The sequence below is a fragment of the Sceloporus undulatus genome, chromosome 4, assembly GCF_019175285.1.
Source record: "Sceloporus undulatus isolate JIND9_A2432 ecotype Alabama chromosome 4, SceUnd_v1.1, whole genome shotgun sequence".
Taxonomy (NCBI): domain Eukaryota; kingdom Metazoa; phylum Chordata; class Lepidosauria; order Squamata; family Phrynosomatidae; genus Sceloporus; species Sceloporus undulatus.
Window position 1 is genome coordinate 89,322,909 of NC_056525.1, and position 26,233 is coordinate 89,349,141.

At 40.3% G+C, this 26,233-nt stretch overlaps 2 protein-coding genes across 9 annotated transcripts in view; one reads left to right on the forward strand and one right to left on the reverse strand.

The window, feature by feature from the left end:
• ALG6 (ALG6 alpha-1,3-glucosyltransferase) overlaps positions 1 to 10,588 on the forward strand; it is a 21,376-nt gene extending 10,788 nt beyond the window's left edge. Inside the window, exons 8-11 of the mRNA XM_042464317.1 lie at positions 7,111 to 7,181; positions 8,001 to 8,069; positions 8,182 to 8,380; positions 10,051 to 10,588. Coding sequence (XP_042320251.1) covers positions 7,111 to 7,181; positions 8,001 to 8,069; positions 8,182 to 8,380; positions 10,051 to 10,248 — 537 coding nt within the window. The 3' untranslated portion in view covers positions 10,249 to 10,588. The remainder of the gene's footprint in view (positions 1 to 7,110; positions 7,182 to 8,000; positions 8,070 to 8,181; positions 8,381 to 10,050) is intronic.
• Positions 10,589 to 22,928: 12,340 nt separating this feature from the next.
• LOC121929311 (integrin subunit beta 3 binding protein) overlaps positions 22,929 to 26,233 on the reverse strand; it is a 49,228-nt gene continuing 45,923 nt past the window's right edge. For 6 of the 8 annotated variants that reach the window (XM_042464734.1, XM_042464733.1, XM_042464732.1 and 3 more), the window contains one exon: positions 22,929 to 23,646. The gene's annotated coding sequence lies outside the window, so the exon portion shown is untranslated. Of the gene's footprint in view, positions 23,647 to 25,360; positions 25,444 to 26,233 lie in introns of all 8 variants that reach the window. The other 2 variants (XR_006103648.1, XR_006103647.1) reach the window with 1 other exon arrangement.

A 26,233-nucleotide genomic window follows, 5' to 3' on the forward strand; every position in this document is an offset into this window, starting at 1 on the left:
TTATTATTATTATTATTATTATTATTATTATTATTATTATTATTATTATTTTACAATGGAAATTGTTATGTTTTAAATTATTTATGTTTCTTGTAATCCACCTCGATCTGCAGGGAGAGGCAGGCTATAAATAAAATATATTATTATTGTTGTTGTTAATATATTTTATTTATAACCCGCTTCTCCCTGCAGATTGAGGCAGGTTACAACAAACAGAACAATAGTAAAATACAATATACAGTTAAAATTCACATTTCTAATTAATCCCCTATCCCCACCCCTCTCCCAGTCATAAAAAGTAATAAACTAAAAACAATAACAATATAAAATACTAATTAAAGAAAAATTAAAAATTAACTAAAATTAAAGGTAATTAGAGGTGAGACTTCTGTCGTTCTAGGGGTAGATGGGGGCCATCGGTATCAGTGGAGGGGAGGCTAATCTGGAAAGGCCTGCCAGAAGAGATCCGTCTTAACAGCTTTTTTAAAGGCTTCTAGAGTGGTAATATGATGGATCTCTTCTGGCACGTCGTTCTATAGCAGTGGTGGTGAACCTATGGCACAAGTGCCAGAAGTGGCACTCAGAGCCCTCTCTATGGGCACACATGCCATCACCACAGCACAGAGTTTGCCAGAGTTTGTTACTAGAAAGTCAGAGGGACATGTGTTTTGTGATAAATAAGTGGGTTTTGGGTTGCAGTTTGGGCACTCAGTCTCTAAAACGTTTGTCATCACTGTTCTATAGCCTAGGAGAGGCAGATGAAAAGGCCCTCTGGGTGACTGCAGCCAGTCTAGTCTTCTTAGGCTGCAGCAAGTTCTTTCCAGAGGAGCTCAGTATGCGGGGTGGATTATATGGAGAAAGGCACTCCTGCAAGTAGTCTGGCCCCAGCCCATGTAGGGCTTTAAAGGTTATAACCAACACCTTGTACCATGCCTGGAAACTAATTGGCAGCCAATGGAGTGATTTTAGGACAGGTGTTATATGGTTGGTTCTAGATGTACCTGTGACCAACCTGGCTGCCATGCTTTGCACCAATTGAAGTTTCCGAACTTGGCACAGGGGTAGCCCCATATAAGCATTTTCCATATTTGTATCCATTGTACTGTATTTTCATGTGGGTGATATAGGTAACAACATTATATTACCTTTATGCATCCAAGAGAAGAAGAAGATGACAATGATGATGATGATTCTCATACCTCTGATTTTTGTTTCCATCATTCTTTACACATTTTTAGAAGACCCCACTCTTCTATTTTTTCTACCAATTTCCCATCCAACAGTTGTGTAAGTTTATCCATCTCTACAACTTCAAGTACTTTAAAGAGCCATGTGTCCAGATCTGGAACAAAAATTTCCTAACAATATTTAGCATATATGATCCTTGCAGTTGAAATAAAATATAATACTTGTCTCCAATTATTCTCAACTTTTATGTTATTAACCCTATGAGTAATATTTATTAAATAAAGTTCTGGAATCATTTGAAAATTAACTTCTAAAATTTTTGCAAATTGTTTGGTATACAGTTGGCCCTTCCTACACAGGGGATCAATTCCAGATCCTGCCGTGCAAGGGAAAAACCACGTAAACTCAAGCCCCATTAGAAAAAATGGCATGTGCCCCATTGCTTCTTCTAGGGTGTGGGAGAAGTATGACATGGGCACACTGTATCTGATTCCAATATTTCTTTGCAAAGGAACAAGTCCACCAAAGATGTATACAAGATCCTGTAACTTTTTAACATTTCCAACAATTTTTGGTATCAGATTTGTATATTTTACTAATCTTTACCGGCGTAAGATGCCAGCGATTTTCCACCTTTAGGTAATTTTCCCTAATTCCTTAATTTTTGGTGAATTTATAAGTCCTTTTCATGGCTAATTGCCAGCTATCCAAATCTATTTGTTTTCCTAAATCTCTTGACCATTTTATGGTCGGTTCTTTGATTATGTTCTGCTCTGATTTTCTTTCCGTTACTATTTTATATAATTTTGATGTCAGTTTTGTTTCGTCTTCTACCTGAACTTTATCTAACTCAATTTGTGTTTGTTCGAAACCTAAATGAATTAAGTCACTTTTGAATCTTTCCATTAGTTGTCTGTATAAAAACCAGTACTTTTGTAAATCTAATCCTACCAATTCTTCCACTTTTTAAAAAGCGTAATTATTTTTGTTATTCTTTTTCAATATGTCTTTATCATAACCATGTTTCCCCTGTATCGCTTCTTCTCATGAACGCCACGTGGAGAGACCCAGTTCAGGATTCATCTGTAAAATAACTTTTTAACACTTTCCCAATTCTTTAGTAAAGCTTTACAGACAAAATGATGATTAAATTCATTATGTATTTTAATTGCATCATACCATAGGTATGCGTGCCATCTGTAATAGGAGTTGAATCCCTCTAAATTTAACAACTAGATATAAATAATAAATAAAAATAAAACTCTTATTTGTATCCTGCTTTTTGTAAAAACAAAGCAGCAAACAACATATAAAATGTGAAGTTGAAGGCTTTCATGGCCGGCATCCATAGTTTTTTGTGGGTTTTTCGGGCTATGTGGCCATGTTCTAGAAAATTTTCTTCCTGACATTTCGCCAGCATCTGTGGCTGACATCTTCAGAGAATGCTTGCCTGGAAAAAGTTGGGTGTATATATACTGTGTGAGCCTGGGAATGCAGGAGTGATTTGCATGTGTATTGTTCTGTTGCTGATGGCAGGCCTGAGGCTGGGAGGCTAATGCAAATGAGGATTAATGTCTGCTAATTGGTGATCAATTATCTGCTGAGAAAGCCCCTGACTCTAAATGGTTTCCCATTTGCATTTGCTGAGTCCTTATTTTGCTATTCCTCAGGACTGGTAGCCAAATGTTGTTCACTTTAAGGGTTTCTTCTTTCCGGTTGAAATTGTCCAGGTGTTTATGGATCTCAATGGCTTCCCTGTGCATCCTGACATGGCAGTGATTGGCATGGTCCAGAACTTCAGTGTTTTCAAACAGTATTTTATGCCCAGGATGGTTTGTGGTATGTTCTGCTACTGCTGATTTTTCTGGCTGGCCCAGTCTGCAGTGTCTCTCGTGTTCCTTGATTCTTGTTTGCACACTGCGTTTGGTGGTCCCTATGTAGACTTGTCCGCTGTTGCATGGTATGCAGTAAACTCCTGCGGCTGTGAGCGGGTCTCTCTGGTCCTTGGCTGAGCGAAGCATTTGCTGGATTTTCTTCGTCAGTTTATAAACCATTTGAAGGTTGTGCTTCCTCACCACTTTGCCTATTCTGTCTGTGACTCCTTTGATGTATGGTAAAAATACCTTCCCTTTTGGTGGCTGCTTGTCTTCACTTCTCTGGGTTTTCCTGGGCCTGGCAGCCCTTCTGATGTTTGGGCTGGAATAACCATTAGCCAGTAGAGCCTGGTCCAGGTGGTTCAGTTCATCTTCCAAGAAGTGGGGTTCACAGATGCGTTTTGCTCCATCTACCAGTGTTTTGATTCTGCTTCTTTTTTGTCCTGGGTGATGGTTGGAGTTCTTGTGCAGGTATCTATCTGTACAGTATGTGTGGGTTTTCGGTATACTGTGTGATCCAAATGTTGGTTCGGTTTGTGGATGACTAGGACATCCAAAAATGGCAGTGTTCCTTCCTTTTCTTTTTCCATGGTTTCTTTCCTGTGATCTTCTAATTGTTGACCAATATCTCTTTTAAAATTTCTAAATTCCTCTAAGAATTCTGTTTATATCATGTATGTTTAATTGGCATCTGTATTGATCCTTTTCTATTATGGTTGCTTGCTTGTGTTCTTGTTTGTGTTTTTGTTATTGTTGCCATTTAGTCCAAGTTATTATATTTTATTTTTTTATTATTGTTATTGGACCTTGAATATTTCCTTTAGTCACCAGACCTTATACCCAGCTATATGTTATAACACAATCAAATTAATCTGTTAATCCCTACAATTGATCATTACTCCATCAGTATAAAACAAGTAAATTCATAAATTACTTTCAGCAAACCTATAATTTTACACAGATTATTTCTTCTTTTGATACTGCCGCTGGCTCTCTTCTGTTGTGGGAATGCCGCTGCTGCAAGCAGGGAGGCTGGTGTTAGGCAGCTTTTGAAGCTGCCACCGGCTCTTCCCTCCACTGAGGGAATGCCACCACCGCAAGCAGAGAGGGTGGTGTTGGGGCAGCTTTTGAAACTGTTTCTGGCTCTCTCCTCTGTTGAGGGAATGTTGCCACTGCAAGCCAGAATTTTGTGTCTTTATCTCCAATCTTGATAGAGTACTTTTAGATTTGCTGATCAAGTGACTAAGAAGTGGTAATTTAACAGTGCTTTATTCTTCTGAAAAATTCCAATATTTTCTAAAGAAAAAGAACTCAGAAAATGTCACACACACCTCCCCATTACTGTTGACATTCAAATAGATGGTACCACAGCTTCAGCACTATTGACTTCCTTGGTACTGACATCCACTTTGGTTTCAGCATCATCAGTGAAGGCAGCATCACATCATATCAGTATATTACTCCAGCTGACAGAAACAGATTCAGCCTCATTTTGTAAGGAGAAAGGCAAGAAGTCAGCATCAAGGCACCTTTCTTCAAATGTTGTAGAGGAAGACATTCCAAAGAAAAAGAAAAGGGATAAACATAAACGTCTTTCTTGGGCCCATCAGCAATACAACACCCATTTATTCACTCCCCCAGCTACAATCCTAGGCAGGGTTTGACCAGCAAGAGCCCTGCCTGAGGCTTCTGTATGAGTTGTACTGTTTAGTGCTCTGCTTGACTTTCTCACCTGATTCACGGAAAAATTTGTTGTGGAAATTGAACTATCACTGTTCTGGTGAGATGCTTTGCATCAGTTCATTTTCAGTGGGCCGAATCATGGATAAACACCAAATCTGGGCCCATAATCCATCTTCTTGCTCATGTTCAGGCTAGAACCTGCAGGAAGAGGTTTCCCAAAATGACCACACAACATAGAAATGTCAAAGCAACTTGTGAAGAAACTGTATGTGATAGAACAAATAAGAGGTCATTTTTGGATTTAGAATGCCAGATTCCTATAAAAACAGCATGCATTTTTAGAAACGTTTTTATGACCCTTGCAGTCTTGTGTTAGGTAAGATCATATGAAGCTCCTCTTTAGGAAAACACAGAGGATATTTACTTGCCCTCATAAGCTCTTTGTGACTACAGTCCACCTGTCAGTCCTTAGCCATAAATATTACACTTCCCAGTAGAACATGTATTGTTCAGTGGTATATGCATTTTATTAATCAGTAAGGTGGTAGCTCAAAGGACCATGATCCTATTAGTTGGTGTGTTGGAGTCTGGCACAATATAGCTCCCTCTGATGTTTTCCAGATCACTCAATATCTTGAAATGGCATCAAAAGGTTCAAGAAGACCTATAAACCTGGTTGCTTCAGGCTCTGAAAACCCATGTTTGCTAACACAGAACTTTGTTAATATATTTTGACATCCTTGATGTTCAGCTGCATGCTAATTATAAAAAATTAATAAAAGATATATACTGCTAATTTTAAAGTTTATCTCTCAACATGTTGAATGTCACTTGGTTGTTGTATGGCTTCAGGTTACTTCTGCTTTTTAAAAAAATGTAACTGCCCAATGTAATATTTTTTACACAAGAACTCACTTAACATGAGAATGATCCCAAATGTTATTTTTCCTCTGCAGATTTTTTTTAAAAAAAAAACACCAAGTATTATACTTATAGAATAATGTAACCAGTTTCAGATTCAGCTGGGGGGAAAGTGGCAAAAGCAGAGTAAAATTTCAAACAGATTCTGTGATGTTCTAAGTAAATATATATAGGGCCTGTACAGACAGGCCAAAATAAAGCTGCTTCGGGTCACTTTGGAGGTATGCTGTTTAAATGACACACACATCGTAAGAGGCCAGAAGCTGCGCCAAAGCTGCACTCCAGTCCTCAGAACGGGAGCGTGGCTTTGGCACAGCTTCTGGCCTCTTAGGACACATGCATCATTTAAACAGCATATTTCCAAATTAACCCGAACCAGCTTTATTTTGGCCTGTCTGTATGAGCTCATAGACATGGATAAAAGCTACTCCATTTTATTAAATTTTAGGGAATATTCCACTGTTGTTGGCCTTGGAAAACCATTAGGTTGGACAAATGTATCTGTTCTTGAAATACAGCATTTTGTACTTTTGTGGACTAACATCTCCTTTGTCTTTTGTACATTTAAGGTACATCTATGGATGAGGATTTCCCATCCTACTATGTAAAGTGGTTAAAATATCTAATCTGAAAATAATGGTTGCAATAATTGCATTTACCTGGGCTGAATCTTCACTGCAGAAATAATGTAGTTTGAGACTGCTTTAACCCTGGCTAAGTGCTATAGAACTCTTGGATTTATAGTTTTGTGAGATATGTAATGTTTTCCATCAGAGCTTTGGTGCCACAACAAACTACAAATCCCAGATTCCATACCACTGAGCCATGGCAGTTAAAGCAGTATCAAACGGCATTACTTCTGCAGTACTGATTCAGCCCAAGTGAGGTCTGTAAAGGATTTGAATATCAACGTTCAGCTAACACTTTTGCTTTTTAAAAAGAAAGGCATGTGGGAGGCAAAGCCCACCTTAGGGCTTTAAAAGACAGTCAGAATAATTTGCTTCAAATAATTCCCAACTTTGTTGGCCAGACAACACCTAAGAGATTCCACCTAAACATTAGGAAAAACTTTCTGACAGTAAAAGCTGTTTGCCAGTAGAATATGCTGCGCTGGAGTGTGGTAGAGTATCTGTCTTTGAGGATTTTAAGCAGAGGCTGGATGGCCATTTTTTCTTGAGTTTTTTGTGGTCTCTTCCAATTCTATGATTCTACTTTTACTTTAAGAGCAACATAGTTTTATGTACTCTCACTTTCCCCCTTTTACAGTATAGGCACAGTATGGCCACTGTAGTTGAATATGACCAAGATACTTTACATTATCCTGTAATGGGAGATCAAAACAGTTTTTTTGTGTGTGCTGTAAAGGGGGAAAGAAAAGAGGTGGGAAATAAATGATGATGATGATTACTATTATATTAATACTTGTTAATTTTCTTTTTAAAAGGTTAGCTGTGCATTATCCTTCTTTCTGTTTTCATTCCAAGTGCATGAAAAATCTATTCTTCTAGTTTCAATGTAAGTGGCATTTCATACTTGGATGACATTTGCACTCCTATCTAGAAGCATTTATCAGTATAAGCAGCACATGATAGTTGGCCCAGATGAGGCTTAAGTGCCCCCACAAAGATACATTTTGCACTGGAACTAGTACATTCTTACTAGTCTTGTAGTTGTATCTTCTTTATGCCAACAATGTAAAATAATATGAAAGCATAAAATATAGCAAAGTTCTGGCTTTTATTAAGTTTCACAGAATATGCAACATATAAACCAAAATGTGTTCAGGGATGAACAAATGATGAGATTTTCAGATTTAATTGATGCCCAGGTAGCTTCTGACTCAATGTGTTACTGCAGATCAGCATTATGTAAGGTTTATGTCAAGACCTCAAGTAATTAATTCCAACTCTTCATTTGCCTGAGCCTGGCAAAGTTGCTCATACAATATATTGCAAGAGGATGTCTAAGTAATAGCAGTAAATGGTATCTGAAACAATATTTTGCACTGTGATGTGTATGGTCCCCCATCTGGCTAGGCTTCCCTCAAATAAATATTTTGTTGTTGTGGTTGTTGTAGTACTCGTGCAAGTCTTGGCATCCCCCCAGGTATCCGTGTACCTTCTTGTGAAGATACCATCTTGTGATTCACTGTCCCCATACTGGCTAGACATCAGATAGCACTCACCAGATGAACTCATGAACAGAAAATAGTGTGTGGTTAGAGCTTTATTTACCAATAGCCTCTTACCTGTTTTAATGACAGTGTGATGCAGCAATTAAAAAAAAATCTGGTTAAAATATTGCTTGCATTTTTTTTCTTATTTTTCTCCATAGACCAGTCTGTTTACTTATAAATGAAATTCCTTTTATGTCTGCATGGTTCCTGCTTGTTTCAACCTTCAGGTAAGTTAAAACTTGAGTTGACTGAAGAATTTTAAAGGCCTGTACTCATCACAAGTTTTTAGGTATGTAACCTTGAAAGAAAGTACATTAATTTATGTATCTCTCTCAACAGCATGCTGCCACTTCTCTTGAAGGATGGCCTGCTGTTGTCATACATTGTGACAACGCTGGCTTTTCTCACAGTGTGTGGAGCTTCCTTTTCAATACCTGAAAAAACCTCTGAAGATGATCTGCAGTTGAAAATGTTTTTCACTTCTATTAGAAGATACATCCCTTGGTTTAAGGCATTCCCCAAGATTATGAAGTATTCAGTGAGTAACTTTTGGGGAAATGTTGTTCTAAGTGCCTTACTTTGGCTAAGGGATAAATACACACTTTCTTTATTTAATTAAACACAAGCTGAATTTGGCAAGGTCCTGCTGCATTATATGTCATATCTATATTCTTGTTTCATTGGAAAAGGTAAAAAAAAAAAAGGAAATAGCTGAACTGAATTATATTCACAAATTCCAAGCCATTAGCAGAGGTATGAACAAAGACAATGGCATGCTACATATTTTAGTACAAGAGTCCTCACTACTTGTCATGTAACAAAAATAATCTTCTAGTTTTAAACCTAGGGAAACTGACTTTTGGTAAACAGATGAATTGCTTTCACACATCAACACTAATTAACCACTGCAAAGAACTGAAAAAAACTGACTCACCTAGCCCTTTGAAAGTTTAGGACAAGGGACATGATTTGCACCTTTCTGGATCCTATTACATTCTATCCTAGTCCCACAACTGTAAAAATATGCATTATACCTGAGGCCTTAATATCACTCAGTACTGCATCGCAGGAAGTGGGTTTATATCATAAAAGCTCAGGCTAAAATGAAAACTAGTTAGTCTTAAAGGTGCTGCCATATTTCTTCTTTTCTCCCCCCCTTCTTCCTTTTTATGCTGAAGATATTAAGATGGCTACTTTGAAAACCATTAAAAGGAAGGTTGTTTATTTTCTTTAAAGGAATAATATCGCTAAGAGCCAGACAGTGAAGAAGGAGTTAAATAGGAAAGACAGATTAGAATTTAAAAGTAATAAATGGAGAAACCTGGAAAAGCTCTGTCAGTGGCAAAGCAAGACAGAAAAAAAAATTGAGAGGGAAGAAAGGGAACCAACAGAAGGAAAGGCTGTAAGGGCTCTTCCATATCTGGAACTGGTGTAAGAAGGTTGAAGATTGGATTGTGGCTTGATCCTCCATACCATCCAGAGAATTTCTGGGAAAGTAATTATTCTGGGCAGCATCTAACTGTAACCATTCATGATGAATCATAAAATTGAGTCCATTATCAATGCACTTTAGTATCTACGATAATATATGTTATGAGCTTTGCTAGTACAGGTTGTGTCTGCCTTATCTGAAATGCTTGGGGCCAGAGATGTTTACGACTTCAGTTTTGTTGTTGTTGTTGTTTGGTGGGGTGGGGGTGGTTTTTTGTTTGTTTTTGGATTTTGGAATATCTGTATTTGTGTATACATACATAATGATATTGGAGATGGCACCATGTCTAAACACAACATTCATTTATATTTCTTATACACATAGCCTGATGGTAATTTCATATAGTATTTTAAAATAATTGTGTGCATTAAACAAAATTTGTGTATATTGAACCATCTGAAAGCAAGGGTATCACCATCTCAGCCACCCAAGAAAAACGTTTTGGGTTTTGGAGTATTTTAGATTTCAGAATTCTGGATAAAGGAGACTCAACCTATGACAGAAATCATTTTTCTTTTTGAAATTCTTCAGCTGTTTAATATGACTATGTTTACATAAATCTTGGTAACTGATACATAAGATGCCATGCTTAGATACACTTTGTATTTGTTGAAATATCTTCCATCTACATGATCAAAATGGAGGGCTTAACAATGAAACTACTCAATGGACCTTGTAAATCAGTAGTAACCAATGTACTTTTCTCTCTCTTTCAGTTCCTTGTCTCAATAACTCTGATGGGTATCCTGACTTTAATTAGTGCTACGTTGGATCCTCCACAGAAGCTGCCAGATTTATTTCCTCTAGCTGTCTCTGCTGTATCTTGCTTGCACTTTTTATTCTTCTTGCTATATTTTAACGTCATTGTGATATGGGAATCAAAAAATAGCCGAAATCAGAAAAAAACCAATTAGTTTGAAATACCAACCTGCAGAATTAATGACTGATATTTTCAGTATTAACCTATCTGTACACAATTGGAATTGTTAAGTTGCTTTCTTATTTCATATATTTTCTATGGAAACTCATTAATAAACATTTACATTGCAGTTTGTGCTATTTCAGGAATGCAAATAGCCACACCTCAAAAATATTAGAAATGAGCTTTCTATGTCCTGTATGCAATAAGAAAACAGTAACGTATAATTTGTTTAAAATGAAAAAGTTACCATACTTGTATCTTTTATATGAAAATAACAAAGAAACTTCTCAGCCTTTTCCAGTTTATTTTAAATAAAATTTCCAAATTAATTTAATAATGTGTATCAGTCTATGCACTTTCAAAAAAAAAGTGTTGGATATAGAACTGTATGTTACAGCAATCACTCGTCTGTTGCCACTAAACGCTGTTTCTTACAGTGTATTTGATTACATACATTATGTTGCCTTCTACAATATTTCATTAGCCTTCATATGATATGCTTAAAATCATCAAGGTCACTGCACTAATATTCACGATTCAGAGTCATGGTTCATGCTTACATGACAGTCTTATTTCAGCATTAACCTCTATACTAGCAGAAGTCCATAACAAGAGTTCCAAGGTGGCTAACATTTATCATATGTATCAACACATAAGCTTTACTGAGATGGAGATCTGCAGATTTTATAGCCAGAATAACATTGTCTACCCTCATATATATATTTTACACCAATCCAGCATTTCCAACAAGAATGTATATGGATGATCAGATCACCAAGAGGAACCCAAATTCTAAAGTCATTTTCCTTACCACACTTAGGTAATTCTTTTGAAATTCCACATAATAAAACATAGTTTTGTTTTGTTTTAAAAATGAAGTTATTACAAAGTAACTGTTCCATCTGGAATTCTTTGGCATCTTACATTTTTCTCTATAGTGGTATGTCACACAAGACTGCCTTTAAAATGCACACACACACACAAAACATACACACCACCTGACAGCTGCTTATGGATTAGTTGAAATGATCTCTTCATAAAGCACATGAATAAGTAGCTAATTGTTTCTACCCCAAGGTTCATGTTCAATACAACTTCCCTTTCATTATACAGTAATTTTAACATTCGGCTGCCTTTTACAAATTGGGTCATGACTGATTTGTTGCCACATTACAGCACAATATTAGACATTAAGGCAATTAACACTTTGTTCAGCACAGGCAGGGCAGTTCCACACAATGCATTACTTTTTGCTTCTTTGAAAATATATATATACAGCTGGTTCAAAACACAGCTGGTTCAAAACATGGCAGCCAGGCTTGTGTCAGGTACATCTAGGAGGGACCACATTACTCCGGTTTTGAGGTCCCTCCACTGGCTGCCTATCAGCTTCCGGGCCCAGTACAAGGTGTTGGTTATCACCTTTAAAGCCCTAAATGGCTTGGGTCCAAACTATCTTAGAGACCGCCTCCTCCCGTACAATCCTCCCCGCGCTCTCCGGTCCTCTGGGAGGAACTTACTACAGCCTTTAAAATCTAGGCTTGCGGCGACCTCCCAGAGGGCGTTCTCTGCTGTCGCCCCCAAACTCTGGAACGACCTGTCGGATGGGATCCGTCAGATAACATCATTAGACAGCTTTAAAAAAGCAGTCAAGACGGATCTCTTCCGGCAGGCCTTTCCAGATTAACCATCCCAGCCCAGGTTCCCTGATTCCCTCATTCCTCCCGTGGCCCCATCTCAGTGATGGTCGAGGATCAACAGAGGGATATCAGGGTTTTAATTGCTGTTTTTATGCTTGATGTTGTGTTTTTAATATGTTATACTGCTTAATATTGTCTTAAGGGGGGGAGGGATAAAGTGTTTTTAATTGTCATATTTTATATTTTACTGTTGTTAACCGCCCGGATTGGTTTGCCAGAGGGCGGTATACAAATAAATATTATTATTATTATATTATTATATATAGTGATAAGGTAAAGACTGGTTTTAAAAATACAGTCATGTAAGTGGCAGAAATGTAAATTTGTAAGGGCATGGTTTATTTTGATGCAGTACAGAATGCAACTCAATTTCACTGTAGCTCTTTGCAAAGTCTAACATAATTTACTGTATATACTCATGTATAAGTCTAGAAATTTTAGTCAAAAAATTGAGCAAAAAACCCCTGAGTCAGCTTATCCACGGGCCAATGTACAAAGCAAGAGTATAATCTGTCTTGGAAACACTGATCCTGCTCTACTCTCTCATCCAGCCAGCCTTTAGTGTGAACATAGACAGTTATGCCTGCTGGAATTTTGTAAGTTCTTTGGCACTGTTTTGCTTTGCTTCATCCTTTAGATCCTTTGTTACATGTGCCTAAATTTTACCTTCGATTTATCCATGGATCATATCAAAATCCATTATTTTGGCTCCCAAACTTGCCCTTGACTTACACATGCGGTCAACTTATATTCAAGTCTAAACGGTACTATCCCAATCTAGAAAACCCAATGTTCTGCATACAATATGTCATAAGTCATTATACATTCCTTTCCCTTCACTTTGCCCCAAACCCTGGATATTGTTATTAAAACAGCAAATGTTGAGTACAAATGTAAATTACAGGTACTTTATATTTAGAATTTTAGTTTGGGGTATGCAAACTACTGAATCTAAAGTTGCCACAGGAGATATATATTTCATTTCTTGCATTAAATAAAAGGAAATTCTACACCAAATAAATGTGAATTATCCATCAAGGATATATCTGCATGTATACAGATCTGTGTGCCTCGTACAGTGCAATTTACTTTCAACATATATTTTCAGTCTTCACACTTGCCTACCCATCCAGCAAAAGTGAAGTGTGCCAAAGGATTATAAACTCTTGTATCTAAAAGGTTGTTGCCTATTTAGTTCTGAATACTAGATGTCTGTATCTAGCACTTGCAGTTCCCAATATTTGATCTGAGACTATGCACACTATGCCAAGCAGATGGTTGGCACTGTCACTTTTCCCTGTGCTATCACCTCTTTATTGGGCGTGGCCTGAATCCAGCCAAACTATGCTCAGTATTGACCATCTGTTCAGTGGCTAGTTGCTGCTCTCAGATTTGTGTGTAAGAGTACATACAGTTGGCTCTAGACTGGAACCCTAGCGCTCCTACAAATGAAAAATTTATTCTTGATGGGAAGAGTTAGTATGTGTTGAATGTACCATATTGTAACATGTAAACAGAATTTGATCCTAAGCAGAGCACTAGATCTTGAGGTGCCTTACAAGAATGGGTAACCAATAAGGTGTGGTTTTCCCTGATACCCCAAGTCATTTTTTTACAACTTTTAATAGCTTCTCTGTGAATAAACATTAGTACGTTCATTTCAGTGATAATATCTTCAGAGTCACAAACATCTTAATTCAAGTCATATATACTTCAGTAATGTCAGTCCTCCACACTTGCTGGTATAAGGGGAGCACAACCCAGGCAAAAGTGGATAAACTGCAAATAATTCTACCCCTCCAAACCACATTTAGCACACTCAAAAAGTATGATTTGCAAATTCATCCCATCATGGCTGCCTTTGAGGCAGTGGGGTTCCTTTGCAAGGCAGGAGGCGGCAGGTGGGGCTTGCTGCCATCTCCACTGCTGCCCTATGCTATTTTAAAGAGGGACTTAAAAGCTTCAACCCATGTTCTCAGCCTTGTGAGGCTTGCAGTTCATATTAAAAATGGCACAGGGCAACAGTGGAGATGGCAGCAAATAGTACGGGAATAATCAGATCCACAAAGGTCAAACCTGCAAATGTGGTGGGCCAACTGTAATTAACAAAATGTGGTTGTCATTGATTTAATGACATGCAGTGTAAATTAACCCATATGCCTTGTATGCTTTTTTTTTATTATTGTGGAGGTTAGTATTCCCCACTTTCCTCTGTAAATCACTAAAGCTACCACTGCAGTCCCTTCCCAGCCATTCCATGCCTGGTGGAGAACTGAGGGGTTGGAGAACTCCCTGTTGCCAAATGTAAAATGGTTACATCCTATGCTGGGACCTATGGAGCACCCTGGAAGACCTCACTGCAGCGTAATTTGCACATGGAACTACTATGTTATGCTAAATCACATAGGATTCTGGGTAATGAATTTTTCATAGCTCCTAGCAGAATCCTGATGACAATCCCCCAGTTCTTTTATAGATATTTTGTTCATAAGCATGCAACACCTACATTTTATTTATATTGTTTCATTCATGGTACTCATCTCTGTTATTCTACCAAACAATCTACCTACCATGCCAATAGTCATACTAGTCCCACGAATCCCAGAATATCAGGCAAGTCACAGGATGCTGCAGCACAAAGGAATAGAAGGAAATCCCCATTCTAAAAGTGGTTTTCTGGATCCAAACCTGTGTTTTATTTATTTAAGACTTAAAAGGGGGTGTGAGAGTTGAAAAGCTACATTTGAAAGCCCTACTTTCACTTTTATCATATTATGCAATAACAATCCTAGCTCTGCTCTCCTGCTGTGGTTGCAACTCTTCCTCAGGATAAACAGCAATTTTGACCTGGTCAATTACTCAATTACTTACTCATGGCTGTAGCCACCAATGGAAAGAGCCACCAATTCTAGCATATCTATCACATTTTTAGAGGTGGAGAATTCACTGTAGATAAGCCTTCGTACTGCGCAATTTTAGTGTACGGGGTGGACAGTCACTGCAGAGAAGTTCAATGGAATATCTCTAAGAAGCCGAGGCACTGCAAGAATCTTTCAAGGGAAGGAATGAGTGGGACAGGGCAATGGTCTCACATTTCCATTAGCCCTTTCCCCCCATGTAGTAATCAGAAGACCAGAGCAAGTGTTCCCTAGCAAATAAAAACATTAGTTTTATGTGTATCTCTCTTCTTTGTCCTTCAGATGGCCTTCAAGGGTGCTAAAGTGAGAGTTATCTGATCTACCTTATCTTGAACTAGGAAATCGTTCTTAACAGACCCAGCTGTTTTCAAAAAAGGAAATAGCTTAGTACAAGTGGCCCAGAAGCAGTAACTGCTTTAATGGCCTTAGATTGCAAACGTACAACAGTATCTGCCACGTGGAAATCAGTGAGACTTATGCTAAAACATGCTTAGAATTAAACTATAAAGCAGACAAACTAATGAAAAGAGAAAATTCTTTGGAATTTAATAACTTACCTCTGAAGAACTCTTTCCCTAACACACACACAGTCATACAAAAGCCTCTCTTTCTTTGAATAACTTATTTCCAAATACACTTACTTGGAAGCGTCTAGCACTGGTTGATTTGAACTGTAACCTAAAACCCATATCTTTGACACTGAAATGCCAAAATAAAAAATGAACTTGTTCAATAACTCTGTAGAGGTTGAGTTTCCCTTATCAGGAATTCTGAAATCCAAAGTATTCCAAAATCCAAAATTGTCCACATGGGTGGCTCAGATAGTGACACCTTTGCATTCTGATGGTTCACTGTACATAAACTTTTTTTCATGCACAAAATTATTAAAAACATTGTGTATAAAATTACTTCTTCTTCATGGTCTCTGCGAATCATACAAATGGGTTGTACTGCGCCCACGCAGTTGAGCTTGGAACCTTCTGGAATCACTGGGCAAAGTTCACTTTGCAACTTTTTGGCAGTAGCTCCACCCATCCCATATAAGTCCCCAGTCGTCCCGCTCTTTCTCCAGTTCCTTTTTTCTGCCGCGTTAGCAACTTTAGGAACCTTGCTTGTGAATCGCTTCGGTATACTCTGATCTGTTTTGACCTTGGACTAGTTATATGACCATTCTTCACTCTTCTGCAACATTGACCTTGATTCTGATCGGTTGGCTTGTTTGACTTTGGCTTGGACTTCGATTTGGATAAGATGCCTCCTCCGTTTAGAATCATAGAATAGAATCATAGCGTTGGAAGAGACCGCAAGGGCCATCCAGTCCAATCCCCTGCCATGCAGGAAATCACAATCAAAACATCCTCGACAGATGACCATCTGGCCTCTGCTTAAAGACCTCCAAGGAAGGAGACTCCACTACACTCCGAGGGAGTTTGTTCTACTGTTGAACAGCCCTTACTGTCAGGAAGTTCCATGTTTAAAGCTAGTGACACCTGCGGTGGTAAGGTTCCTGAGAAGAATAATCATACCACTTGCCTCCTTTGCCTCGGCGAGGGTCACAATCCTAAAACTTGTGCTCAGTGCCAGTCTGTCACCCCCCAGCCCAGAAAAAACCATGATACGCGCTTAAAGGCTGCTTTGTATAAGCAGGTGCTCCAGCCTCAAGGCATGGTCATCCAGGGCACCTCTGGATCTGCCTCAAAACAGCCTGCTGTGGCTGCAGCTTCGGCTACTCTCCGTAGCCCAGGCCGGGATTATGTGTCCAAAGGAGCTTGGCCGAACCGGAGGAGCCATGGCCTAAAGACAAGAATAAGTCAAAGTCTGCTAAAAAATCCAAACATGTTGCTGGCTTGAAGGGTGATTCGGGCTCCAAGAAAGATGAGGGTCCCCAAAAGGACAAAGATGTCTCCAAATCTTCCTCCAAACGGAAGCATTCGGGTGCCAAGGACCCTTCTCCTCAGCATTCGCACTCGAAGAAGGCGCGCTCCGACCCTTTGGGTTCAGAAGACCACCAGTCTCTTCAATCTCCTTGTCAGCCAAGTCTATCGAGGATCTTGACATCCGTGTCCTTTCAGACCCAGACCTTCGTTCTGAAGATGAGTTGCCGGTCCTCACCCCGCGCCCACTCTCTTTGTCTCAGGCTCGTCGCTCTCCAACCCCGGTTCCAAGTCAACCACTTCAACGCCAACCTTACTACATCTACGATAGCTAAACCAACACTTATTTCTTGCCTGAAGATCATGAAGTAGCTTGTCGACAAATTGCTCGTCAAATTTCTTCCTTGTCAGTGTCAGTCCCAGCTCCACCAGCTGCTTCAGTCCTGACATCAACACTGGCAGCACCGATGAAACCTAAACCAGCTCCTGTCTTGGTGACTCAGGTTCAGGCCACTCAAACAAGGGATTGGTCACCCTCACCTGTTATCCTCCTTCATGAGGACAATGATGATGACGATTCAGTTCGTGCTGCTTCTCATTCCTCCCATGCTGGGGCTGAAGACTCGGAGGATGAGGCAGTTAACTCCCCTCAGGAGCTGTCCCATCCTGGTGCTTCCTCTCTGATGGAAGATGTTTGCTCCTTTGGTGCTCTTGTGGTCCGTATGGGAAGAGCCTTGGATCTTGAGGTCACCCATCTAGATGATGATGCTGCGGACCCAATAGAAAGCTGCATACATGGGAAGCTTCCCACCCCGCCTTCCATCCCATTTCTTCCTTCTCTGGAGCACACAGCAAAATGCTCCTGCTTCTGTACCTCAGGCCTCCAAGAATATCGAGAGCCTATATAGGATCACGCCTTCTCAGTCTCATGGCTACTCTCCCACCCCAAATAGAACTCGGCTATTATAGAGGGCTCACAGCATGCTTTCACCCCTAAGACATCGACCTCCCCGTCTGACCGAGAGGCCAAGAAGATAGACGGTCTCACTAAAAAGAGCTATGCTTCTTCACTCCTTGGTATCAAGGAGGCCAACTACAACGCATGTCTGGAGGCATACATCCAGTATTTAATGGACTGTTTCTCCCACATCATCCAAGACTTGCCGGAAGAAAGACAGTCGTTAGCCAATGAAATCAGAGATGAGGCCCATTCCATCGGCGAGTGGCTGATAACCTCGGCCAGACATTCTGCTGACTGCTCAGCCAAGTCCATTGCTGCTTCCATTGCTCTTAGGAGGCATTCCTGGCTTTGTGTTTCAGACCTCAACACCAACGCTAAGGCTACAATCAAGGATATGCCCTTCAACGATGCTGGCCTTTTCAACAAGGAGACTGATGGTCACTTGAATTTCAAGTATCACTTGAAGGCTGCGGCACAGAAGCATGGTATGTCCTCCACACCCCAATCTTCCTCCCGTAGGCACTACGGAGGACAGCGGCAGTGGTACGGACAAGGTCAGCATCCTTTTCAGCAGGACCGCCAGTACCAACACAGGATCACCAGAGGCAGCGCTATCCTTCAGTCATCTTCGTCTTCCAGCTGTCGCCAGGCTCCGTCTTGGTACCAAAAAAATTACCAAAAGCAAGACTCTGAACAAGCCAAGAAGAGGTCCTGAAGGGTCACTGCATGCTCTGTCACTCCCAACTGATTCCTAAATATTTTGAGGCCCTTTTTCAACATTTGGGCCACCCTGACTTCTGACTCCTGGGTCCTGGACATTGTCTGTAGGGGCTATGCCCTCGAGTTTGAAGAGCTCCCGCTGTCATTTCCACTTCCCCCTCAGACATCCTTCTCAACGAATTACACACTCTTTTGGCAAAGGGTGTAATCTCACCAATAGATCCCTCACAAGCTCCCAGATGTTTCTTTTCGAGATATTTCACAGTGCCCAAAACTGACAGCAGTCTCCGATCAATACTGGGCCTCTGTATGTTAAACACTTATTTGATTTACTGTCACTTCCGTATGGTAACTCTTCACTCTATTTTGCCCCTATTGTACCAGGGCTTGTGGTTCGCCACAATCGACTTGAGGGATGCCTACTTCCATGTGGCGATTCGGGAGAGTCACCGGAGGTTCCTGAGATGTTTCAATGCAATGTCCTTCCCTTCAGTCTCATCTCACTCCAACCAGGCGAATCAGGTTCATCGGTACCATTCTCGACTCTGAAGAGTGTATCGCCTGTCTGCCTCCAGACTGGTTTCAAGCCCTTTGCACTGCAGTCCGGTCCTGCCTTGCTCACAGGAGGGTGTGTGCTTGGGATGTCCAGGTGGCTCTGGGACATATGGTCTCCAGGACCTTTGTGGCCCTGTGGGCAAGGCTTCGATTTCACCTGCTCCAGTTGTGGTTCCTGTCGATCTTCAATCCGATGACAGACCCTCCATCCAAATGGCTCACAGTACTGAGGCCAGTCACCCACTTGCTCCACTGGTGGCTTGACTCCAAGAACGTCTGCGCCGGCATGCTCTTCTTGCCTCCTCAACCACAGATCACACTGAGCATGGACACCTCTATGGAGGGTTGGGGGCCCACTCCCTAGACCTAATGATCAAGGACAAGTGGTCATAAGATGAACAAACTCTCCACATCAATGCCCTCGAGATACTTGCTGTTGAAAAGGCCCTGAAGGCATTCGAGACAAGTTTGTGGGGCAGGGTAGTACTTCTGTTGGCGGACAACACCACAGTGATGTACTTCAACAAACAAGGAGGCACCAAATCCTGGACTTTGCTCAAAATCACACTTCACATTTGGAAATGGTGCATCCCAAGACGAATCTTCCTCCAAGCAGTCCATTTGCCAGGAGAGGAGCTCAGCAGATCATCAGCAATTTGTCACAAATTGATGCTCCATCCCGAGACAGTGGCCGACCTCTTCAATTGGTGGGGAATGCCTCAGGTCGATCTCTTTGCAACAGTCTTGAACACCCAGTGCTACCAGTTTTGTTCTCGGTCACAGACAAGAAACTCCCTCGGAGACGCATTCCTCTTTGCCTGGTCGGGACAGATGCTCTATGCATTCCCTCCTTTCCCACTGATCACCAGGGTGGTATCCAAGATGACAGCAGACCACTCGGATTCCATCCTGATCACTCCTTGGTGGCCAAGACAGCCTTGGTTTCTGTCTCTGCTCCACCTATCTCAGAGGGAGTTCCTCTGTCTCGAGTCACGTCCTGACCTGCTCACTTTACAGGATGGTCGGGTTCGACATCCAGACATCGACAACCTGTCACTGGTGGCCTGGAGGCTCCATCCCTAGAGGAACTTCCTCTCTCGGTACAGACAGTGATCTTGGCTGCCCAGAAGCCGGCTACAAAGAAATCCTACACTTCCAAATGGAAGAAGTTTGCTGATTTCCTTGCTATGAAGGACCTCCCCCCATCACAGGTGTCGACATCAACGGTGCTGGAGTTCCTGATCTCCTTGTTGGATTTGGGGCTATGCCTTAATTCCATCAAATGCTACCTCTCTGCCATTTGCTCTCATTATCAGTTTGAGGGCAGACCTTCCTTCTTCAAAGATCCTCTTCTGAAGAGTTTCCTGAAGGGTTACAATAACCTGCATCCTCCAGTGTCGCTACTGACACTGGCCTGGAGCTTGGACACCATGCTGTTTTGTTTGCAATCCAAGCCTTTTGGCCACCACTGATCTAAGGCTGTTGACTTGGAAAACAGCTTTCTTGGTGGCCATTACCTATGCCCGCCAGGCAGGGTGAGCTCTGCATTTTTGCGGAGGGACCAGCCCTTCCTTTGGTTTCATAGGAATAAGGTTGTCCTCTGGACTGACATTACCTTTTTACCTAAGGTGGTGTCTTCTTTTCATATGTGTCAGGACATTGTGTTGCCGACCCTGGCTTCGAACCCGGACACCGATACCAAGCATCGCCTGCATACCTTGGACGTTTGGAGGGCCTTGGCTTTCTACCTGGACAGGACTATGGGTTCGAACCGGTCCGAGAGACTGTTCCAGTGCTACTCGGAACCTAAAAAAGGACTACCTGTGACAGTGCAGAGGTTTTCCAAATGGGTGACTGGTACCATCCACCTCTGCTATGAACGGTTGGGTAGAGCTCTCCCTGCCAGGGTTCAAACTGATGCAACTAGGGTGATAGCGAAATCCTCCGCTTTCTTGACTGGGGTGCCTTTGGAGGATGTCTGCAAAGCTGCGGTTTGGTCCCAGCCTTTGATTTTCATCAAACACCATAGACTGGACACCAGGGCCAAACAAGACGCAGCTTTTGGGAGGGCAATGTTGGATTCAAGTTTACATTGATTTGTTTGGACTGCATTCTCTTGATTGTTGACTTCATTGTGTTCCATGTTATCCATGCCTTAAAACTTGACTTTGCATGCATTTTCAATTACACTTTGACCAAATGCCTTGTGCTTCGTTTACAAACTGTTGACAATGTTCATTTTTTCAATTGCCAAGACTGGTATGGTTTGCACATGCACCTTAAGACTTGAATGCCCTTTTTTGGGAATGCAATGCACTTGTAGTGGATGGCTTATTAAGAAATACTATTTATTGAGGTACTAAATGCTTTAACATGGTTTTTGGGTTCAAAACTTTATTGTGTTGTTTCAATAAACACAGCTTATTTGAACCTAACTTTGGTGTCATGACACTCCCTCCACTACTAACCTAAGCTTGTCAGTCTAACCCATGTATGATTCGCAGAGACCACGAAGAAGAAGGGCAGGTTACATACCTGTAACGGTATTTCTTCGAGTGTTCATCTGCAAATACATACAAATCCTGCCCATCCTCCCCTCAGTGTACTGCTCAACACTGACTCATTCCTATGTCGCCTACGTGGCTTAAATTTCGGAACTGGAGAAAGAGCGGGAAGGAAGGGGACTTATATGGGATGGGGGGAGCTACCGCCCAAAAGTTGCAAAGTGAACTTTGCCCAGTGATTCTAGAAGGTTCCGAGCTCAACTGCACAGGTGCAGTACAACCCATTTGTATGTATTCGCAGATGACCACTTGAAGAAATACTGTTACAAGTATGCAACTTGTCCTTTCAGGGTGTGTGCGTATAAAAACATAAATGAATTTCATGTTTAGTCTTGGATCTTATCTCCAAGATATCTCATTAAGTACATGTAAATATCCAAAAATCTGAAAAAAATCTGAAATCCAAAACACTTCTGGCACCAAGCATTTTGGATCAAGGAGATTCAACCTGTAATGTAAAATTATCTTTCTTCAATTTTATTGCATTAACAACAACAGTTGTGGGCTTATGCAAGTAATAATTTGTTTAAAAACCTGCAGATGACTTTTCTCACAGAATCAAAAGATTACTATCTGTTTGGTTTCACACGGCTGCTTGGGGGGAGCTGAAGGCACCTTTTGCTCCTTAGCGGGAGGGAGTCTCACTTCCTCCCCCCTTGCCCTCAATCTTACTGCAGTTCCTTAAGCTATTACACTGGTGCCTCGGGATACGAAATGATCGCGTTACGAAATTTCCGGGATATGAAAAAGTTGGATTGGCAAAAACTGTTTCGGGTTACGAAATATTTTTCGGGTTACGAAATTCATTTCGGCGCGAAATTCAAATGCTGCATAGGCTTTCCAGTGCTAACGGAAATTTTCGGGTTACGAAATTTTCGGGTTACGAAAGGAATGGCGGAACGAATTAATTTCGTAACCCGAGGCACCAGTGTATATTGATTTCCCTCAGGAATGGATTTAGGGGTGTTCAAATAGTAGAGAGCCAAGAGAGTTGAGCAATTCCCTCCTACCTGTAGTTTAACTCTACTCACCATTTTCAGTTAAAAGTTATGATAAGGGGGGGGGGGGCATTTCTCAGTACCACTTGCTTTCCTCTACTTTTACTACTTCAAATGCCTCTCTTTTCTTATTTTTAAACAGTTAAGCTAACAGTTAAGTATTAACCATTCAAAAAGGTCCATGTTTTTACACTGGTAAAAAGAAAATATGTTAACTACCTGAACTTCCATTAAAATAATCTTTATATTGAAAAATATGCTCAGGATGTAGTGCATCCTCCAAATGTCCAAAGTACTGTATCTCCCATTAGTTTAGACTAAAATGTGAGATCTTTTGTAGATCTGAGAGTGGTTTTTCTGATTTCAGGGCCCAAAGGCAGTATTACACACAAATGTTAAGTTTTATTTAAATGAATTTCAAAGTATTTAGTAGTATGAATTCAAGTATTACATAGTAGAGAAAAATATATTTTCGCTAGAAGTTTGGGGGGGGGAGAATTCTGAGGGTGTTTTTTTAAAGAAACCACAGTAACAAAAATGGTTTTTGCAAATGCTTCATTGGTAATGCCTTTGCTAGCAAAAGGACTGAACCAACATAGATGGCAAATTTTTCTTGCTATTGAGTGTGAGGACAGTTGTATAAACAACGTGTCACAAACTGGGAAGCAGTCTTCAGTGTTTATGGTAAAGCTGGCACCCCTTCAGAGAAAACATGGAGCATATCATCACTGTGAAATTTAGTTTGTTTGAGGCCCTGGGAAATAGTATCCATTCTTAAGTGCAACTCTTCTTCCCAAGCATTAGGAAAAACTCACTATGGGATTTTACTAAAGTTGGGCAAGTGCAATACTTAGAACTACACAGAAGTAATACAACCTGGACTTTTTCACATTTGCATAAAAGAGCTATGGTGAAGTATATTATTTACTTTGAGATTATCTGGTTGTGCAGATTGTAAAGTTTAAATTAGATGTTAGAAATAGTATCTAGATGTGCACCTGCCTAATGCACTGCACAATCCTTAGCTGGTATTTGCTGGAGAGATAGATTTACAGGCATTTCTTTTCAGTCTTCTAAGTAGGATCAGGCAGTTGTAGATCCTGCAAACAAGCAGAATATATTCTTCAAATAAGACCTGTGAGGGATAAAAATGCTTAAAACAAACAGCAAACAGGCATTGCAGTTCACCAATAACTGACAACATACTTGGCTCAAGTTTTATCATTTCTGCATGACACCAACAAGGTTTCCATTGAAGTATCATACTTCCTAGTACTATTTTAGTTTACAATTTAACACACGGAAAGGCAAGGCTTTACCTTAATATTTCGTAGCAGCAAAAGCTCAGCATGTTAAATTAAAATATTGTATAAAATCCTTAAAAAACACTCCTTTTCTGGCTTTGCTTTCAAGTTTCTACCAATTAGCTTCAGCTTTGAAACAGTGCATACAAAGCTCATTATAATACCCTTAGGTTTGTATATGTCTTGTGATTGCCTTTTTAGCAAGCCTACCATTCTTTTTATAATTAACTTGGAATAAGTAAACCTCAGCTCCACTGACAGCATGAGGAAGAAACAGAATGGATAGGCAAAAGAGCATGAACTTCAAAGACAATTAATCCCATTGTTCTCATCTACTCTAAAGTCGATCTTGACCCATGGCAACCTTGTGGATGAGACATTTCCAAGACTCCTTGTCTACCACTATTCTGTTTAGTTCCTGCAAAGTCATACCCATGACCTCCTCTTTCTACTTCCCTTCACCCTACGTGAGTCATGCCTTCACATGATGTGCCCAAAGTATGACAGCCTGTTTTGTCATGGCTTCCATGGAAATTTCTTGCTTGATCTGCTCTAGGACCCATTTGTTTGTCTGTTTGGCTGTCCACAGGATCCTCAGCACTCTCCTTCAGCACATCATTTCAAATGAATTGATATTCTTCCTATTGTCTTTCTTAATTGTTCCAGCTCTCACATCCATACATGGTAACAGGGAAAACAATGGCTTGTATGATTCTGACTTTGTGTTTAGTCGTATATGTTTGCATTTCAGAATCTTTTCTAGTTCATTCATGGCCGCTCTGCTCATTCTTAATCTTCTGATTTCCTGACTGCAGTCCTTGTTTCTATCAATGTTTGATCCTAGGTATGAGAACTCTTTTACTACTTCTATTTCTTCATTGTCTAGGCTAAATTTGTCTAGACTGTCCATTGTCTTTATTTTTGTTTTCTTTATGTTCATCACTAGTCCTGCCTTTGCACTCCTTGATCTTCCTTAATATCTGTGCCAGATCTAGGAGGTTGTCTACTAGTATTATGGTGTCGTCTGCATATCTTAGATTGTTGATATTTCTTCCTCCTATTTTCACTCTTCCTTCTTCTGTGTCCAAGCCTGCTTTCCTTACAATATGTTCAGCACATAAATTAAACAGGTAGGGTGATCAGATGCAGCCTTGTCTGACTCCTTTGCCAATTGGAAATCATTCTGTTTCTCCATGTTCTGTTCTGACAGTAACCTCTTGTCCTCAGTACTGATTCCTCATCAAGACTATCAGATGTGTTGGCACTTCTATGTCTTTAAGGGTGCTCCATAGCCTTTCATGATCTATGCAGTCAAAGGCTTTGTCTATAGTCTATAAAGCACATGCTGATTTTTTAAAATTCCCTGTTGCCCATAGTGTTTAAAAAGCAGAGTCAAATCTAAAGCCAAACTTCTTGTCTTCTTATGGCATGTAACACTAAATTTATGCAACCATTATTTATTTATTTTCATAACTATTAATTTAAAAACTATTTGGAAAAGACCACCTGCCTTGAAAGATGTACCAGGATGTTCAACTGCATCACCATTATATTCATATCTATTCATAATTATGTCCCACTCAGTTCAGTGCCCTGGTAAGCATGAAAAGAATTTGAGCCTGTCAATGAAATTCTAATGGTTGTTAAAAAGTAAGCCTCATTTTGTTCATAAATGTGGAAAGGATTTTAGCACAAACATGTTATATTGTGTGAAGAAGCTTCATGAAGTCTTGAACATATTCTGAAGAGAAGATATCAAAACTAAACAATGGACATGTGAAATGGATTGCCTTTGGAAGTACTGAGTCCAAAAACCAAGTTTTAAGGAACCATGTGTAGTTCTTACCACAGCTGCAAAACATGAATTTTATATATTTAAAAAACTCTGCAAGCATAGTAAAGATCTTTTTAGCTGCTGCATCGCACTGTTGACTCATGTTCAACTAAACCACAAGTTGAACATGAGTCAACAGTGCGACACAGCAGCTAAAAAGGCCAATGCAATTTTAGGCTGCATCAATAAAATATAGTGTCTAGATCAAGGGAAGTAATAGTGCTACTATGTTCTGCTCTGGTCAGGCCCCACTGCGTCCAGTTCTGGGCACCACAATTTAAAAAGGATGTGGAGAAACTGGAGCATGTCCAAAGGAGAGCGACTAAAATGGTGAAGGGTCTACGAGGAATGACTTAGGGAGCTGGGGATGTTTAGCCTGGAGAAGAGAAGGTTAAGAGGTGATATGATAGCCCTGTTTAAATATTTGAAGGGATGTCATATTGAGGAGGGAGCAAGCTTGTTTTCTGCTGCTCCAGAGACTAGAACACGGAACAATGGATGCAAGCTACAGGAAAAGAGATTCCACCTCAACATTAGGAAGAACTTCCT